Below are 18,767 nucleotides of genomic sequence, written 5' to 3'. Positions count from 1 at the left end.
ATCCCTGTTCCTCAAAAGCTCCAAAGACGCTTCTACCTTCTAGTTCAACGGTGTCTAACCTTGGCAACTCTCCAACCGAGGGGAGTTGCCAAGGTTGGTGGGCTTCAACTCCCACAATTCAAAGCAAAGCTGGCCGGGGCCTTCTGGGAGTTGAAGTCCAGCCTTCTTCGACATGCCGAGAAACACGGCGATAATCTCTTCTGGTTTCTTCCTCTTCCACGCCTTTCTCTCCCTTTCTCCTTCTCCTCTCTCTCTCTCCCTTTCTCTCTTCTTCGTCATGGCCTCCCCACCGTTCTCCTCTCCTCATCCTTCCCACTCCCTCCCCAGCCTGCTCAAACCAGCAGATCAGGCAGACGTGCGTCCGGAAAAGTCTTATCTGCGCCTTTGCCATCGCGTTTATTATCAGCGTCATGCTTATCGCAGCCAACCAGGTTCTGAGAAGTGGGATGAAGTAGTTTCTGGAGAAGGAAACCCACGCCTGGGGTTCCATGGACCGTTGGGACTTCCCTGAAGAACCCAAGGGAGAAAACGAGAGACTGCCTATGAATTCTCTTTGAGCCACCAGGAGCCGTGGCTGGGAGGGAGACGGTCATTTCCTCCATGGCAAAGTTGCGTGCGTACCACACATCAACACAAAGTCACCTTCTTCCCTTCCGCCACTCTTGGGCGGTTCCCCTCCACCACCACCCCACCCCCCAACCGGGGAGGCAGCTATCTTCTGAACAGATAGTATGGTTTTCCCCAGGCAGGGTCCCCACTCGGCCAAACCGAGGGCCCTTCTCGTGGGGCGCGCATGGTGAACTTTTATTCCCAACAACAACTTTGAAAGCATGCTCATGTGCACGGAGACCCTTTTTCCAGCACTCCCTCCCCGATCTGAGTTAATGCAATACCTTGTGCTTTTATAATCCGATAGTAGGATCCTACGAAATATATAAAATATTCTCTCTCTATAAATATAGCATATATATATCTATATATATATATTTATGATAAACCGAATAATCAGTTAAGCAATATATACAACACGCGTCAGGATTTTCTATCCAAGATTCAGGCATTTGCATGACCATCAACACAACAAGGGCTGTAGCCTCCTCCTATCTCCTCTCGGGAGGTTTTTCCCCTCCCCCCAGCATCTATGCACTTTTTTCTTCTGGGGTGGGGTGGGGTGGGTTGGGAATGAGGGGCTTTACTGGAGCCTGTTGAATGTCGATCCAGGGTTGTTTGGATGGAAGGCAACAGGAATGTTGGCTTCGGAGGAGGAGGAGGAGTTGTTGGAGGAGTTGGAGGAGGAGGAGGAGGAGTTGTTGTTGGAATTGGAGGAGGAGGAGGAGGAGGAGGAGGAGGAGGAGGAGTTGTTGGAGGAAGAGGAGTTGGAGGAGTTGTTGGAGGAGGAGGAGGAGTTGGGGGAGGAGTTGTTGGAGGAGTAGGAGTTAAAGGAGTTGTTGGAGGAAGAGTTGGAGGAGTTGGAAGAGTAGGAGTTGTTGGAGGAAGAATTGGAGGAGTTGTTGGAATTGGAGGAGGAGGAGGAGTTGGAGGAGGAGTTAGAGGAGTTGTTGGAGGAGGAGTGGTTGAAAGATGAGTTGGAGGAGGAGTTGTTGTTAGAGGAGGAGGAGTTGTTGGAGGAGGAGTGGTTGAAGGATGAGTTGTTGGAGGAGTTGTTGGAGGAGGAGGAGTTGTTGGAGGAATTGTTGGAGGAGGAGACTGACCCACTTGGGGGTAGCCTTAGTGGAGCCTTCATTACTAGTGGACTTTCCACGGCAGGCCACAGAAGGTGTGGAGAACGTCTGAAGTGGCCCACAGGGGGGACTCTGTTACTGAAGATCTCGGCACCTCCACTTCTGACGGAGCCTTCTACCTTCCCTTTGCAACCTCAGCAGAAGCCAATGTTCCTCAGCTTGGAGACTCCTCCCAACGACCTGGGGCCTTCAACCCAACCGTTCTCCTGCTGGCTGAGGGACGCAGAGAACTTTGAGGTCCACGCCGCTGGAACTTTGAACCAGGTTGAGCCAAGTTGCAGCATTGTACATAAACGATCCCAGGGCATCCCTCAAAGTCATTTCTTTTGCCCATCTTTAAGCCCAACATAGCGCGATTCTGGCTAGGCCGGGGGTGTGTTTCTTGCGTAACCGGAGACTTTGATGTGACGGAGAAGTTTGATCCCCTGCTGTATCCTGGGTCCCAAGTGGGTGAAACGTGTTAACCCTTTCAAACGGACGAAACTAGCTATTGTGCCTTATTTCTCATTGGACTCGGTTCGACGTCGAATTTGCAAGCGGTTGGTTCATGTACTACTTATTAACTGTGGCCAGACGAAAAGAGACAATTGACACAATCCCCATGCTTTCTCGCCATGAATATATTGTTGTGCCACAATGAATCAATTGTTAAACTGAAAAACAAAAACAAAAAACCTTGCTGATCGGAGTTTGTTTGTTTAAGTCTGTCTGTATTATTATTATCTATTATTATTCTTTATTATTATTTTAAGAACGAGGGCATGAGAAACAGATTCAGGTGCGTCGAACAGCAATCACCTAAGAAAATCTTCTAAGAAAAGGAAGGCTCGGGGCTGAGCTTGTCGATCAGAAAGGTCGGCAGTTCGGCGGTTCGAATCCCTAGCGCCACGTAACGGAGTGAGCTCCCGTGAAGCTCTCCCAGCTTCTGCCAACCTAGCACTTGGAAAGCACGTAAAAAATGCAAATAGAAAAATGGGAACCACCTTTGGTGGGAAGGGAACAGGGTTCCGTGTGCCTTCGTTGTTGAGTCATGCCAGCCACATGACCACGGAGATGTCTTCGGACAGCGCTGGCTCTTCAGCTTTGGAACAGAGAGGAGCACCGCCCCCTAGAGTCAGGAACGATTTGCACATATGTGCGAGGGCAACCTTTACTTTTACCTAAGAAAAGTCAAATCTCTTTCCTACCAATTTCTTGGCTACAATCACCTTAGATACAGGTAGTTACAGATTAAGAGAGTTGGGAGGGACCTTGAGGGTCATCTAGTCCAACCCCCCCGAGCAGGAGACCCTACACCATTTCTGACAGATGGCGGTGCCAGGAAGCTAAGACTCACAAAAATACACCAAAATGTGGCAAAAGGTGGTTGGCTTTGTGCATGTGCCCAGTTCATTGAAAATTGTTCTGTGCATGTGCAAAGAATGTGAAACACTACAAAAAAAACATGCCAGCAATGGCTGTGGTGACCGGAGAACTGATTTGGGGGTGTGGCCAGTCTGGGTCGCTGCCGATTCTGCAATCAAGGCCAAATTACCACTACCGGTTCGCCCGAACCAGTGCGAACGGGTAGAAACCCACTGTCAGGGTTCCAAATAACATCCAAAATGAAATCAGAGTCCGAGGCAAAGGATTCCTCAAAGTTCCAATTGATGAAGAGAGCCATGTTGGCACATCTGGGAAAACCCGAATCTGAAAGCTTCCCGGTTTTCCCCACCCCGTTGAAAGTTCAAGATTTTGCCCCCCACACACCCACAAGTCCATCCCATGGTCCAATCTCCCACTGCCACGAAGGCAGCTTCCACTCATCCAGTTCCGGTCAGGTGCAGAGGTGCAGAGACAAAGGATGACCTTGGTTTTCTGGAAAGAATTTTGTTATCGCTACATAGCGTCTAACTGCGTGCAATCCCATTTTCCCACAATAGAAAATGCACAGTAGTATAATACAAAGTGTGGCAGGCCAAAGATGCAAAAGAAAAGATGGCTGCAGGCCTGACACCCACCTCTGACCTAGCCCCATGTCTGGAGAGTGATGGATTAGGGGGTGCATAGGGCCACGTCCGTCGCTTATTCCTTTTTCTTCTATCGCTTCTCCAAACACGCAGCGCACCGATGCTGGGAAGCAATTCACAGAAATGACAAGGTATTTAAAAGAATGGGTGCAGGCACAAGATTTATGGGAAAGACCAAGCCTGTGCATTATGCACGAAGTTTTTTTTTTTAAAGGAAAATTGTGTGTGTGTGTTGCTTAAAATGTACCCGATATAGGCAGAGCACAATGTTCCATTGTTATAGTCAAGGGACAGAATTGCTCAACGGCATTTATAATAAAAAGGAATAAATCATTCCCTTTATTTCCTTCACACAAAACTGAGGGTCCTTCCTCCAAATTACTAAGCGGTTCAGTTGCTTTGCACTCTCACACGTTAATTCTACGTGTTGATTATTTTCGTCACTATTGTTCCTGTTCTGGAAAACCAGGCGCCTGTCAGTCTTGATGGGCGGAGGCTGCCTGGGAGATGGGAATTCTAGGTAGCCCTCGACTTACGATGAAAATGGACGGCACGAACCTTCCGCGGCTCAGCGAGGCGGCGGTTACGTGACTTTGGCCCCATTCTACGAACTTTCTTGCCGCGTGAATCGCGGCTGTTGTTAAGTTCCATGAATCTGGCTTCCCAGTGGATTTCACTTGTCTGGTGGTCGCAAAAACGAGACCCAGGGACACTGCAACCGTCATAAGTACATGCCAGTTGCTAAGCCTCTGAATTTTGATCCTGTGACCATGGGGGGATGCTGCAATGGTTGCGAGTGCGAAAAACGGTCAAGTCACTTTAACCAGCGTCATCGTAAGTTCGAACCGTCACTAAATGAACTGTGGTAAGTCGTGGACTCCCTGCCCTGTTTCTGAAGTCTGTTTCTGGGCCTGGCCCAGCTAAAGAGTTAACCACGTTAGTATGTGCACAGTTTGAGAATATTTTAGAGGCTCTGTTAAATATATATAATATGCAATACAGCCCTGGTTCGATTCCCAGTAAGGGTATGGCTAGCTGATGAGAGCTAAATAGCTTGAAATAGATCTATACTAGTCTCCCTTTATTTATTTATCAGCACAAACACAACACATATATAAAAAGGCAACATTAAAAATAAAAATATGGTTTTCTGCCTGGATGGTCTTCTGTAATGAGCTGAAGGACAGAAAGGGGGAGTAGTGAGCTCCCTCCCATATTTGGGCATACCAGGGGTTGTAACACACATACATACATACATACATACATACATACATACATATATATATTCATTTCTACGTTTATCAATTTTATTTATTTGCTCGCTTGTTTGTCCTTTGTTTGCCGTCGCAGTTCTGGGGGATTCTGAGCGGGCAGCTTTCTCTTCTTTTCAGCGAAAAGGAAGGAAAAATAGCCATGCCTATCGCAGAAGGAAGCGGGATCGATAGCAAGCAAAGGTCCCTGCATTTTGACGCTCGGTTGATGCCGTCGTCTTTATTTGAGCTTCGGTACAATCGATCGGTTTAGCATAATAACAAAGTCACCTCCGAGCCAAGTGGAGATTTCGTCTGAGAAAAACTGCGTTGTGTTGCAAAATATGGGGTGTGTTTTTGTGTGTGTGAGAGGGAGTTTTCTATTTTGGGCCAACTTCTCTCCCCAGGCCTCTATATTATATTGCAGTTTTTTTTTTTACGCTGCTAAAAATAATAAAATATAGAAGTGGGTTCACTTTTCAAGGTAACACCACCACCCCAATTTGCACCCTCAATCACTCTCGGCCCCCACTACACCTTGGAAATAGTGAAGGGTTTTGCCTTGGATTGTCAGTGTTTGTGGGCTGCCAGCGGCCAGAAGAGCTGGTGGCAGATTCGGGCTGGAAAAAGTTTCGAAAACAAGCTGAAAAAAGGCCCGAAAACGGGACACGCGGAGGCCAAAAAGTGGCCGGCAGGTGGGTGGGGCAATATTCGGTCTATAAGACACACAGACATTTTCACCCACTTTGGGGGGAGACAAAAAAGTGAGACTTATAGTCCGGAAAATAGGGTAATCCTCATTAATATGTAACTTTCCTTTGACAATGCTTAAATTGGGGGGTTGGGGAGGGGACAGAGAGGTTGCAGGGCAATAAAACACCCATCGAAAGCAACTTCTTGATAGGTGGAATTTCGGAGACGTTCCTTGCTGCTCTGGCTCAGCCCCGCACGTCAAAGGAAGCCCCCTGGCGCTGGGAGTCATTCACGGAGACCATTTAAATAAATCATCCTGCTCTTTGCTTCGGTCCTTGGCTGTGCTTCCGTTCCGGGATCCTTTCTAAATTAGTCGGCGGGGCCTGGAATTTCTGGAAACGTGGTCAGCTAAGTTGTCTCTTTTCTCCGGGGGGGGGGGGGGGGGGGCAGACCGAGAATCCGCAGCCTGAAACGGCCCATCGTTTCCTCTCCCGCCACTCTCAGCCCCAGTGGAGACCTGGGGGGATCGTCCATCCACCAGGAGGGGGCGCTCTCAGGGAGGGCGGCAGTTCCTGGACCGGGGGCCAACCGGGCGGGTACTGGAAAACCAATTCTTCTTCGGAAAGAGGACTAGGGGGAGAAAAAAAATGTTTTCACAATGCAACCTATTTACGCTTTGAAGCACACAAAATTTCTGTTGCTGGGCAGAACGGTTGCTAAGTGAGTCCTGTCCCACTTTACGACCTTTCTTGCCACCATTGTTAAGTGAAGCCTTGCAGTTGTTCGGTTAGTAACACTGTGGTCCCCAAAAATGATCTCATGACCTCGGGACACTGCAACCGTCATAAATACGCACCAGTTGTCGAGCGTCTGAATATTGATCATAGGATTATGGGGCTGTGAGTGGTGTGGTGGCCTAGAGCTCACCTCACAATCAGGTCTGTGAGTTCAATCCTAGGTAGAGGCAGATATTTCTCTCTCTCTGGGCACAATGAGGATAAATCTGCCGAACAAAACTCCGCATTGGCGACAGGGAAGGGCATCCGGCCACTAAACAGCTCCATTCAGTTGCCCCGACTACGCCCCTCAAGGGATTATGGAGTCTTTAAAAGACGATGATGATTATGGGGCTGCTGCAAAAGTTATAACTATGAAAAAGGTCGTAAGTCCCTTTTTCCTGTTGTAACTTTGAACAGTCACTAAATGAACGGTTGTAACTCAAGGACCACCTGTATACCCTCCAACAATAAAGCCGAGTTCTGAAATTTCTTGCAGCATCCATTTTGTGGAGCTGGGATACCTCGAAAGGCCGGACAACTTTCGGCTTCCCTTGCCGATGGCGGAGAACACATACCTGTCTGTCTCAGCTGCCCGTCGCCGTTTGGCATGTTTCTCCAACCACTCTTCGACCGTGCCCATCGGAAGCGCCGTGCCATCCTGCTGCCCCTCTTTCGCTCTCCTCTCCTCTGTTTGGAGGATAAGGGGAGAAGATTAGATTAGATTAGATTAGAATAGGAAAGAATAGAAGAGAAATTAGAATAGAATAGAATAGAATAATAGAATAGAATAAAATAAAATAGAATAATAGAATAGAATAGAATAATAGAACAGAAGAGAAATTAGAATAGAATAAAATAATATCATAGAATAATAGAATAGAATATAGAATAGTAGAATAGAAGAGAAGAGAAGAGAAGAATAGAATAGAATAGAATAATAAAATAGAATAGAATAATAGAAAAGAACAGAAGAGAAATTAGAATAGAATAAAATAATATCATAGAATAATAGAACATAATAGAATAAGAATAGATTATAGAATAGAATAATAGAACATAATAGAATAGAATAGAATAATAGAAGAGAAGAGAATAATAGAAGAAAATAATAGAATAGAATAGAACAGAATTAGTTGGAAGGGACCTTGGAGGTCTTCTAGTCCAACCCCCTGCTCAGGCAGGAAACTCTATACCAGTGATGACTAACCTTTTTGTCGTTGCGTGCCAAAAGCAGGCCCCACCCCACCCCTGTGCATGCGCACATTCCCCCGCGCCCTTGTTTGGCCCTCGCAGACCTCCCTGCAGCCTGCTGGAACCAAAAACAGGCCGTAGGGGGGAATGCACCGCCCTTCCCTCACCTCTGCACATGCACGCGCCACCCCCCCCCCCACTAGAGTCTTTCTTGCCTTTGCAATCGTGGTCTGTTACAGAAGCTCCCTCCCTGCTGCTCCCTGCCTGCACTTGGAGAATAAGAGGGAGATGGCCTTTGATCCTGGCCGTGCCCAGAGTCCAGAATAGCCCCAAAATCAGTCCCTAAGGTGGGACTAGAATTCACCGTCTCCTGGTCTTTAACCCAAAGTCACCCAGGCAGCTTTCAGGCTTAAGGCAGGACTAGAACTCACAGTCTCCTGCTTTCTAGTCTAGCGCCTTAACCACTAGACCATCTGTCTCCCCCTTTTCCAACTACCAACGTTCCGCTCGCTTGCCCAGTCTTGGTGTGTGTATATGTGTGTGTGTATGTGGTGGGTGGGGGGCCTCTCTTCTTCGCCCCCTCTTTCCCTGCCTGCCAAAGTCTGCCCACCTCCCCAATATTCCAGCCACCTGCCCGAGCCCAGCCAGGCCTGGATGTTGAAAACGGCAAGCATTTCCCGACAGGGTGTGAAATTAACACCGCAGTTCAAGCCGAGTGACGGATTGTGCCGGTTTGACAGTGGCAGCCAATTCATCTTCTTGCCCGTGGAATAATAATGAGAGCCAGGCACCAGGAGAACACTAGCGTGCCAGAGATTTCGGAGAGGTTTTGATGGAGGAGCCAGTGGCCAGGGAGAAGCGAGGCTGAAATAGCTATCCCGCTATAAGTCAGGGATTTCATTCCTTTAGGGTCCTTCAGATTACAACTCCCATCATGCTTCTCCACAGACTATGGGGGATGGGATCTGACCCCGCTTTGCCCAGCTGGCCTTCGGACCAGGATCTGGTGAAGGTAAAGTTTCCCCTTGAACACATGTGCTAGCCGTTCCCGACTCTAGGGGGCAATGCTCCTCTCCGTTTCAAAGCCGAAGAGCCAGCGCTGTCCGAAGACGTCTCCGTGGTCATGTGGCCGGCATGACTCAACGCCGAAGGCGCGCGGAACGCTGTTCCCTTCCCACCAAAGGGGGTCCCTATTTTTCTACTTGCATTTTTTACCTGCTTTTGAAGTGCTAGGTTGGCAGAAGCTGGGACAAGTCACGGGAGCTCACTCCATTTCGCGGCGCTGGGGATTCGAACCGCCGACCTTTCTGATCAACAAGCTCAGCATCTTAGCCACTCAGCCACCGCGTCCCTTAATCTAGCAAAGGTCCAGGATCTAGCAAAGGTGGGATGGGGAAGATCCCAAGGGGGCTGGGGGGTTTATTGCAAAGTTCTAACACCAATTGAAACACACCTTGTATTTCATTCCAAAGCTCTGTGGCTGTTTTCAGGTGATCAAAATTCAGAGACTTGGCAACTGACTTGTACTTACGACTGTTGCTGTGTCCTGAGGTCACATCATCCCCTTTGGCAACCTTCTGACAATCTATGGGGAAGCCAAATTCGCTTAACAACCACATGACTGACTTAGCCACTGCCAGAAAGGTCATAAAACGGGGGCAAACTCACTTAGCAAACATCTCGCTTAACAACCACAATTTTGAGCTCAGTTGTGGTCATAGGCAGAGGACTATCTGTAATAAAATAAAATAATATAAAATAACAAAAATGAATGGCTACAGTGGTGCAAGGGACACAGTGGCTCAGGGGCTAAGACGCTGAGCTTGTCAATCAGAAAGTTCGATGGTTCGAATCCCTAGCGCCGCGTAACGGAGTGAGCTCCCGTGACTTGTCCCAGCTTCTGCCAACCTAGCAGTTCGAAAGCACGTAAAAAATGCAAGTAGAAAAATAGCAACCACGTTTGGTGGGAAGGGAACAGCGTTCCGTGCGCCTTCGGCATTGAGTCATGCCGGCCACATGACCACGGAGACGTCTTCGGACAGCGCTGGCTCTTCAGCTTTGAGACGGAGATGAGCACCGCCCCCTAGAGGTGGGAACAACAAGCACATATGTGCGAGGGGAACCTTTACCTTTACAGGGGTGCAACTTCATAGTAAAGCCTAACCTTTCCCCTCCGTTTTTCTCGGGAGAAATTCTATCTGCTTCTTAGTGGGCTAGGGATTAGGGGAAGGTGACCCAGTGTTTCTGTTTTAATGACTGTCACAGTTTTATCGATTTCTGTTCTAGCAACATAACATACAGTTCCCTGGGCGGCCTGCAACCCAGAGCCGTAAAAATTAAAATGCAACCATCAATCAGGAAAAAAAAAAACACACACACACACGCAGCCTATAAATTGTAGCAACAGGCAGTAAAATCAAGCCATCTAAACCACCTTCCTGGCCCGGAGCAGAAATAAAAGTAATGGGAAAAGAAGGAGGGGAAGAAGGAAGCTTAGCTGCTTAAAAACTAGAAGAGGTTTGAAGAGTAGATAAGAAACAAGTCAATCCAGATTAAGACCATTCGGGATGTAGGATTGTCCGTGATTTAAAGCAAGCTCCTTCCCAATGATTTATGATATTACGTATATTAAGTGAGTGGTTCTTTTTCAATATATTTTAACATGCCATGAAAAATATTAACTGTTTAAAGATAGGCTCTGAGTGAGGCAGACGAACAGCTGGAGCCTGTTCCCAGTGTGTGCATGCGCAGAGTTGCCAGACGAAGGGAAGAGCTAAAGAACAGAGGTCGACTTGGGAGTGAGGCCACAGGTGGACGATGAATGGCCCCTCCCAGAAGGAATAAAAGAGGAGCGACAGGGGAGTGGAGTTTGCAGGAGACCATTAGTTCGCTTCATTGGTTCCTGACTCTCCAAGATTCCTTGCCAAGTTTTGCAGAGATCTGCCTGGCAGCTCTCCAAGCCAGAGAAGGTCTGTGAGTGTAAATCCTCCCTCGAAAGACTTTGCTGGATGTGAATGAGTGGAATTCAGAGTCAATTAATAAAAGGGGTTTTTGTCAGGACGAGGAGTTTGCTTCAGGCTCTTGGGAAGCCTCGGTCAGAACATACTGTGGGATGGCGGGGCGGGTTTAACATTGCACTGGATTAAAAATATAAAGAATGAAAACTTTCACTTGGAATGCTGCGACCAGTTTCAATCAGTGCGATATAAAAAAGATGTGGAGACTCTGGAAAGAGTGCAGAGAAGAGCAACGAAGAGGATGAGGGGACTGGAGGCTAAAACATATGAAGAACGGTTGCAGGAATTGGGTATGTCTAGTTTAATGAAAAGGAGGACTAGGGGAGACAAGATAGCAGTCTTCCAATATCTCAGGGGTTGCCCCAAAGAAGAGGGAGTCAAACTATTCTCCAAAGCACCTGAAGGCAGGACAAGAAGCAATGGGTGGAAACTAATCAAGAAGAAAAGCAACCTAGAACTAAGGAGAAATTTTCTGACAGTGAGGACAATTAATCAGTGGAACAACTTGCCACCAGAAGTGGTGAATGCTCCAACACTGGAGGTCTTTAAGAAGATGCTGGATAGCCATCTGTCTGAAACGGTATAGGGCTTCCTGCCTAAGCAGGGGGTTGACTAGAAGACCTCCAAGGTCCCGTCCAACTCTGTTATTCTGTCACGTGTTTCTCACTTCACCTTCTCTTACCTTGTACCTGCATGTTCAGCTTCTCGAGATCCACCCCCGTCATGTGAGAAAATCTACAGTTGGAGCCAAAATCGCAGTGGCCTGCAAGGAAGGAATGAAGGGAAGCATTAAGCATTAAGTCCTTCTCAAACCTTTGGCCCCCATTAACCTCAAATCACTTATCAAAAAATCTTATCGAACTTGAAGGACTGGTAAGCACCTTCCTTCAACCCCATCGAACTGTCATAATTTGAAGACCACATCTTCTTCTATATATATAAAAATGGCTTCGTGTATGTTCCAGCATAGCTCTGGATCTCGAGCATTTTCAACCAAACTTGGTACACAAATTACTTACTCTCTGGCGACAAATACTGTGGGGGGTAAGACACCCCTAACAGCCCTTGGGGGGGGGGGGGGGCGTTCTGTTAAGATACAGCCTGTTGTGCCTTAAAACGGCTTCGACTGTACTGCCGTAAAATGGCTTCTACTGTACAGCGCGGTGGAGTTGCCATGGTAACAGCTTCACGGTACTCCAGAAATAGGCTCCCTCTGGTAAGGGGGAAAATCCGACATTATAAATAACGTTTGGTCCGGGCATTTTCCCCCTATAAATAAATACTCGGGTTATCAGGTGGTGTATTATAAAAACAAGATGACAATAAAAAAAATTTCAACTGCTAACATGACATTAGCTTGTCCTGCATATCCCAAAAGTGTTTTTCGTCAAGAGGCATAACTGGATTTTCTGGATTTTCTTTGAAGACGTTTCGCTTCTCATCCAAGAAGCTTCTCCAGCTCTGACTTGGATGGTGGGGAATGGAAAGATTTATACTCCTTGCAGACAGCTGGTCATTTGCATCCTTTGAGAGGGTCGTTGAGGCCATCTGGAGGATTTATCTGTGTCCTCGGAGGCTTAGAATCTCCATAGACACTTGCTAGGCATACCTGTTTGCAAAAATTTCCGACAAGGTTTTTTTGTCTGTTCCTCCTGTAAGATGGTTGCAGCATCTGTAAAGAAAAAAATAATCAACAGGAGGAGGAAGAAGAAGAGTTTACTTGGGATTAAAAAAAAAAAGTCAAGAGAACAACCATGATTCCTAGGACAAACTCTTTTTCTGGGCGTAAAAGCAGGGGGAGCTTACACACCATTGTAAGTTCAGGGCTATGGGTAACTCTCGACTTACAACTCTCGAACCCAAAATCTCCGTTGCTAAGCGAGACAGTGGTTGAGTTCTGCCTCGTCTTACCACCTTTCTTGCCAGAGTTGTTAGCGGTTCAGTTAGTCACATGGTCGTTAAAGTGAATCTGCCTTCACTTGACTTTGCTTGGCAATAAGGTTGCCAAACGGGATCGCGGAAAATTGGGGGTTGTGGCCAGCATATTCGGACAGTGAGGAGGTTGGGGAGGAAGATGGGCCAGTCCTGGAGTCTGGGGAAGGCTCTGATGAGGGCTCTGTGTCGGAGGCAGAGAGGGGGCCAGGGCCGTGTGCCAGTTATCAGCTGCCTTTGGAGTCAGACATCAGTGGGGCGGAAGAACAGCTGGAGCCTGTTCCCACGCCCTGCATCCCATTTGCAGGAGAAGGATGCATGGCTATCCCGCCCCACCACCATCCGGTTCCTACTGGCAAAATTTGCTGAGCCAGATGTCCGTATGGAGAGACAAGAGAAGAAGAAACATCTGGAGCACCCAACGGCTCTCCCTTAACCCCTGCAGCTGTCCCTGTTCCGCCAAAACAAGGGAAGCTGTTCCGTTACCTTACCTCGGAAGAGATCGTACCAGACTTTCTTGGCTCTCAAATGTTGCACCCCATTCAAGTGTTTTCTCCTGTTGTGAAGATTGTCCTGGAACGTCCGTTCGCAGTAATCGCAATAGTACCGCTTCCCCATTCTGAATCTGCAATAGCAAAAGCCCTTAGACTTAAATACCGCTTCACAGTGCTTTCCAGCCCTCTCTAAGCGGTTTACAGAGTCAGCCTCTTGCCCCGCAACCATCTGGGTCCTCCTTTGACCCACTTTGGAAGGACGGGGAGGGCTGAGTCAAACTTGAGCCTGGTGAGATTTGAACTGACACATTGCAGGCAGCTGGCAGTCCGCAGAAGTACCCAGCACTCTAACCACTGCGCCATCGAGGCTAAAGAAAATATACCTTGGGAAGAGTGCCTTTTCCAACCTCACCAGCTTTTAAGATGCGTGTGGACTTCGATTCCCAGAAGTCAATATTTTAAGCTTTCTTTCTTTCTTTCTTTTTTCTCATCGCCTCTCTGTGTTTTTTTTCTACCTCTACACTTTTGTTGTAAAATTCTGATAGAATTTTTTTTTAAAAAGTCTACACAAATACGGTGGCTCAGGGGCTAAGATGCTGAGCTTGTCGATCAGAAAGCGCAGCAATTCGGCGGTTCAAATCCCTAGCGCCGCGTAACAGAGTGAGCTCCTGTGACTTGTCCCAGCTTCTGCCAACCTAGCCATTCGAAAGCACGTAAAAAATGCAAGTTGAAAAATTAGGAACCACCTTTGGTGGGAAGGGAACAGCGTTCCGTGCGCCTTCGGCTTTGAGTCCTGCTGGCCACATGACCACGAAGACGCCTTCAGACAGCGCTGGCTCTTCAGCTTTGAAACGGAGATGAGCACATCCCTCCCCCTAGAGTCGGGAACGAGTAGCACAGGTGCGCGAAGGGAACCTTTACCTTACCACGCAAATGCACCCAACCAGTTTTGGCTGCCTAAGCTCGGAAATCATTAGCTAACCCAAGTGCGATTTTGTTCCAATTTGTCGGGCTTTGATATAAGTGGCAAGTCTGGAATCTGAAATGTAGGAAGTCTGCGCCTGATTGACTGCGGCGCAGAGAAGAATTTTTTCCTAGCCACCTGCAGGGTTGAAAAATTGAATCTGGAACTTCCTGCAGGCAAAAACGAGGAGTTACGTACAACTCTTTGTCAGGATGACATGCTAAGAACTATTCCTGTGAACGGAGGCCCTGGTTTGCTTTCGCTAAGCATTTACCGCACGTGTCAGTTAGCTAGGTGCAAAACCTAAGTGCGGCAGATAGTTTTGTATTATCATCCTTTTTTCTAATTGCACGCAGAATTTATCGTGTGTATTATAGCAGCCTAAATTTCAATTTGATGGGTAAATAAAGAAAACGGTGCATTTCGTTGCAGCACAGAATGTACGTTCAGCCCTGACGCTGCTCCTGTTGAATCACCGCATCAAAGTGGGACTTGCGGAAATTAATATGGATTGGGCAAAAAAACAAGCAGATCCATAGGTCAAGAGCACTGATGATGTTCCCTAGTTGGGTCATGAAACATCTGCAAGGAAACAGCCAAGCTTAAAGCACATCAAGGACCCCCACAGTCCTCTTCCTCCTCCTCCTCTTATAGTACAGTCTTTATTGTCATTGTACAAAATAAATACAACAAAATTGGTTTCTTCTTCTTCCTCCTCCCCCCTGCAAACTTCATTCCCTTCTAGCACTGATGATGTTGCCTAGCTGGGTCATGAAACGTCTGCAAGAAAACCACCAAGTTCAGAGAACACCAAGGACAGTCCTCCTCCTCTTCGTCCTCCTCCACTCTCTGCAAACACCACTCCCTTCTAGCACTGATGATGTTACCTAGTTGGGTAATGAAACCTCTGCAAGAAAACCATCAAGCTCAGAGAGATCAAGGACCGCATAGTCCTCCTCCTCTCTACAAACCTCATTCCCTACTAGCACTGATGACGTAATCTCCTATGGGTCATGAAATGTCTGCAAGCAAGCCACTAAGCTCAGAGAGCACCCAGGATCCCAGAGTCTTCCTCTTCCTAGCACTGATGATGTTGCCTAGCTGGGTCATGAAACGTCTGCAAGAAAAGCACCCAGCTCAGAGAGATCAAGGACCCCACAGTCCTCCTCCTCCTCTCTGCAAACCCCACTCCCTTCTACAACTGGTGGTGTTACCTAGCTGGGTCATGAAACGTCTGCAAAAATAGCCCAGCAAGCTCAGGGACCCTTCATGTCAACCCTGAGCTACACATATTCTCCTTTATTAATGACGGGGACTGTAGTACCTGCCCTGCCTCTCTCCAGGACCCTGGATAAGCCACAAAGGGGGTCAGCCAAGCAGCAGCCGCAGCCCCAACTCACCCGCTCGCCCTGCGCTCCTTTCCAGCATCCCTCCCTCATCCCTCCCAGAGGCCTCCGCGGTCGGGCCTGAGAGCCAACGGGCGTCGGGGCATCTTGGGAAGCGTAGTTCAGCGTCCCTAAGGAAGAGCGCGCCGCCTGCCGGCACCCGGACTTCAAAGCCCAGAATTCAGCGCGGCGCAGAGGACGATTCTGTTTCAACGCCCCCCACTCCGGAAGGCAGCAGTGCGCCTGCGCGGTAGCCTCAAGCGTCCAAGATGGCGTTCGTGCAGCAACTGTACCGGCTCGTCTTCCGCCGCACGTCCACGCTGGTTTTCACGGTCGTGGTGGGCGCCGTGATCTTCGAGCGGGGATTCGACCAGGCCACGGAGGCGATTTTCTGCCGCCTCAATGAGGGGGTAAGTCGCCCCCTCCCCCACGGAGGGCGCGCAGGCCCCAGCCGGGGACTTGCGTGAAAGGCGGGCGGGAGTTAGTTGAAGGTCAGGCGGGCTGGCATCCCACTCGAGGCCGCGGCTTCGGCCTGCCGCGCGGCTTCTAGGTAGAGAGGACAAACGCACCTTTTGGAAAGCAGGGGCTTCGCTGCGGCCTGCCTTTCTGCGCGGCTTTCGGTTCCTGGTCTTCTGCAGCCGGCATTGCAAAGCTGCGGAGGCTGGGCGTCTTGGGGTGAAACGGGGCGTGGGTGGGCATCACCTCTGCAAGCTCAGAGAGCACCAAGGACCCCCACAGTCGTCCTCCTAGCACTGATGATGTTGCCTAGCTCGGCCGTGAAACGTTTGCAAGGAAACAACCAAGCTCAGAGAGCACCCAAGGTGGTCCTCCTCCTCCTAGCACTGGTGATGTTGCCTAGCTGGGTCATGAAACGTCTGCAAGAACAAGCTCAAGAGAGCACCAAAGACCCTTCACTTCAACCCTGCACTACGAATATTTTCCTTGATTGGAGGTTTTCTTGGCAAGATTTCAGAATTGCCTTGCGGTTGCCTCCTTCTTGAGGTTGAAAGGAAGTCGCTGGCTGGAGGTCACCCGGCTGACCTTGTGCCCAAGGCAGAAATTAGAACTCATGGCCTCGTTAAGTTTCTAGCTGGGGGCTTTAACTGGCTCTCTCTCACATATGTACACATAGATACACAGCAGTGTAGTATCTGTGCACGGCTGAAATGGGGTAGGGTTTCCTAAAAGCCTGAGCCAGAGGGTTGGACTAGAAGACCTCCAAGGTCCCTTTCAATGAATTCTATTCAAGCATATATATATATATAGATGTACCGAAATGCACTTTCCTCTTTGGGGGAGTGGGGAAGGTAACAAGCTAATGAATTCCATTCTGCATCCTGAGTGGGCTGCAATTAAGGAATTACTCTTTTGCTTAGTTACAAGCAAGCATTCCCCACGTGTCCTCCGTATTCTTAACTCCACGCTTGTTCGTGTCTCTCGCCCTGCAGAGACTGTGGAAAGACATCAAGCACAAATACGAAATCAAGGAGGACTGAGGCGCATCGAGCAAATCCTGGATTCCGGTCGGATCCTCCTGCATCTTCACCCAACAGCCCTTTCGGTTTTTTGGCCAGCTGTTTGTCCCGCAGATGTTCATCCTTGTGCGATGGCCCGGTGTGCGCTACTCCCAAGTGATGAAACGATTCAAATGACACTTTTGTTTTGGCTGAAAAACAGCTCAATAAAATGCACTCTCTAAGACAAGTCTATGCTGTACTACTCTGCTCGGTTGTGGGTTTTGGGTGGGGTTTCCCCCCCCCCACCTTTCAATCCAGTCATCTAACACACAAGTTGTAGTACAGAATGCCACAAAAGTTCTCCTATATCTTGCTTACAGCTTTGGGTTGCAATGGCAGCGAGACCAAACACCCCTTGTGATATTACGTTTAGATTTTCGTACGATCACTTTAGGGTCACAGGTAATCGTCAACTTACAACTGATTTGTTTAGTGACCCAAATTACGACGACATACGCGGAGGGGGGGGGAGAATCACTCAGGCCAGTTATCACCCTTTTAATAACTTTTGTAGCATCACCGCAATCGTGATCAAAATTCAGGTGGCCTGTTTTTTTTATAATTCAGTGATGGCGAATCTTTTCGGCACTGAGTGCCCAAGCCAAAATGCGCTTGTCTGCACCGCAGCACCAGACCAGCTGCATTTAAAAGACCAGCTTGTCTTCGGGTTTCTGGGGTGCAGGACGACCAGCTGGCTGGCGCATGCATGCACACCAGCTAGCTGGCCTTCGATTTTCTGATGCACGTGAAGGCCGCTTCGCCAGTGTGCACGCATGCACCGGAAACCAGAAGGGCAGCCGGTGACGGGGTGCATATCCACAGAGAGGGCTCTGCGTGCCACCTCTGGCACCCATGCCATAGGTTCGCCATCACCGTTATACGTGGGTCGTGTCCTGGGGTTCCAGGATTGGCCATTTGCAACCTTCCCCTCCGATTCCGACAAGCAAAGATTCGCTTAAAGATTCACTTCAAGACCGCAGTGATTTGCTTAATGACTGTAGTAAAAAGGTGGTAAAATGGGGCAGAACTCAACCACTGCCTTGTTTAGTGATGGGAATTTTGGACTCCATTGTGTTTGGGAGTTGAGGACTGCCTGTAATTCTGTATTAAGCATTCAGAGATTATGTTGGGCTGTCTGCCTGTCCTCTTGAATGAGGTCCTATTTCTTGAATACTTAACATTCCCAGTGCATGCATGCCTGCCTATGGCACACACACACTGTTCTGGGGGTGTGGTATTTTAAGAATTGTGATCACTCAATAAGCTAGCATCAACATTGTAAAGGTAAAGATTCCCCTCGCGCATATGTGCTCGCCGTTCCCGACTCTAGGGGGCGGTGCTCACCTCCGTTTCAAAGCCGAAGAGCCAGCGGTGTCCGGAGACGTCTCCGTTGGTCATGTGGCCGGCATGACTCAACGCCGAAGGCACACCGAATGCTGTTCCCTTCCCACCAAAGGTGGTTCCTATTTTTCTACTTGCATTTTTTTTTAACATGCTTTCGAACTGCTAGGTTGGCAAAAATCAACATTGTCCTCGGATGCTAATAGGCTGAAATAAATTCTGTGTTAGTTTGGGTGGAAGATGAGGAAAGATCGGCCCTCATATGTGTTAATAAATCAGTAAGTTCGCACCAGTTTTGAGGAGTAGAGCTTTGGGTTTTCTGTTAGGTTGCAGGACGATGTCCACTGAAGCAAAGATAATCTGCAGAAGGGAACTGAATGCGATTTGCTTGTTTTTGGAAGCACTTTGAGCCAAGGGAAACACATCCCCATCCCACTCGTCATCACAATGTTG

At 48.5% G+C, this 18,767-nt stretch overlaps 2 protein-coding genes across 3 annotated transcripts in view; one reads left to right on the top strand and one right to left on the bottom strand.

Annotated features, from left to right (window-relative positions):
- The window catches only part of CABP7 (calcium binding protein 7), a 35,535-nt gene extending 34,451 nt beyond the window's left edge, over positions 1 to 1,084 (top strand). Inside the window, exon 5 of the mRNA XM_081966485.1 lies at positions 328 to 1,084. Coding sequence (XP_081822611.1) covers positions 328 to 455 — 128 coding nt within the window. The 3' untranslated portion in view covers positions 456 to 1,084. The remainder of the gene's footprint in view (positions 1 to 327) is intronic.
- Positions 1,085 to 5,043: 3,959 nt separating this feature from the next.
- ZMAT5 (zinc finger matrin-type 5) lies at positions 5,044 to 15,596 on the bottom strand. Of its 2 annotated transcripts, none has more exons than XM_081966488.1 (6): positions 15,472 to 15,596; positions 13,105 to 13,238; positions 12,291 to 12,353; positions 11,364 to 11,444; positions 7,049 to 7,160; positions 5,044 to 6,324 (listed from the first exon to the last, which is right to left on the bottom strand). In XM_081966488.1, the coding sequence occupies exons 2-6, from the start codon at positions 13,229 to 13,231 to the stop codon at positions 6,195 to 6,197; spliced, it is 513 nt and encodes a 170-aa protein (XP_081822614.1). In that variant the 5' UTR covers positions 13,232 to 13,238; positions 15,472 to 15,596; the 3' UTR covers positions 5,044 to 6,194. The 2 variants fall into 2 exon arrangements, with proteins under 2 accessions (XP_081822614.1, XP_081822613.1); XM_081966487.1 differs by having other exon boundaries at positions 5,045 to 6,324; positions 15,396 to 15,522.
- Between the last annotated feature and the right edge of the window lie 3,171 nt (positions 15,597 to 18,767).

Source organism: Natrix helvetica, assembly GCF_964273705.1.
Source record: "Natrix helvetica genome assembly, chromosome: 14".
NCBI lineage: Eukaryota > Metazoa > Chordata > Lepidosauria > Squamata > Natricidae > Natrix > Natrix helvetica.
Note: the sequence above shows the minus strand (reverse complement) of the source record. Positions and strands in the feature narration are given on the sequence as shown.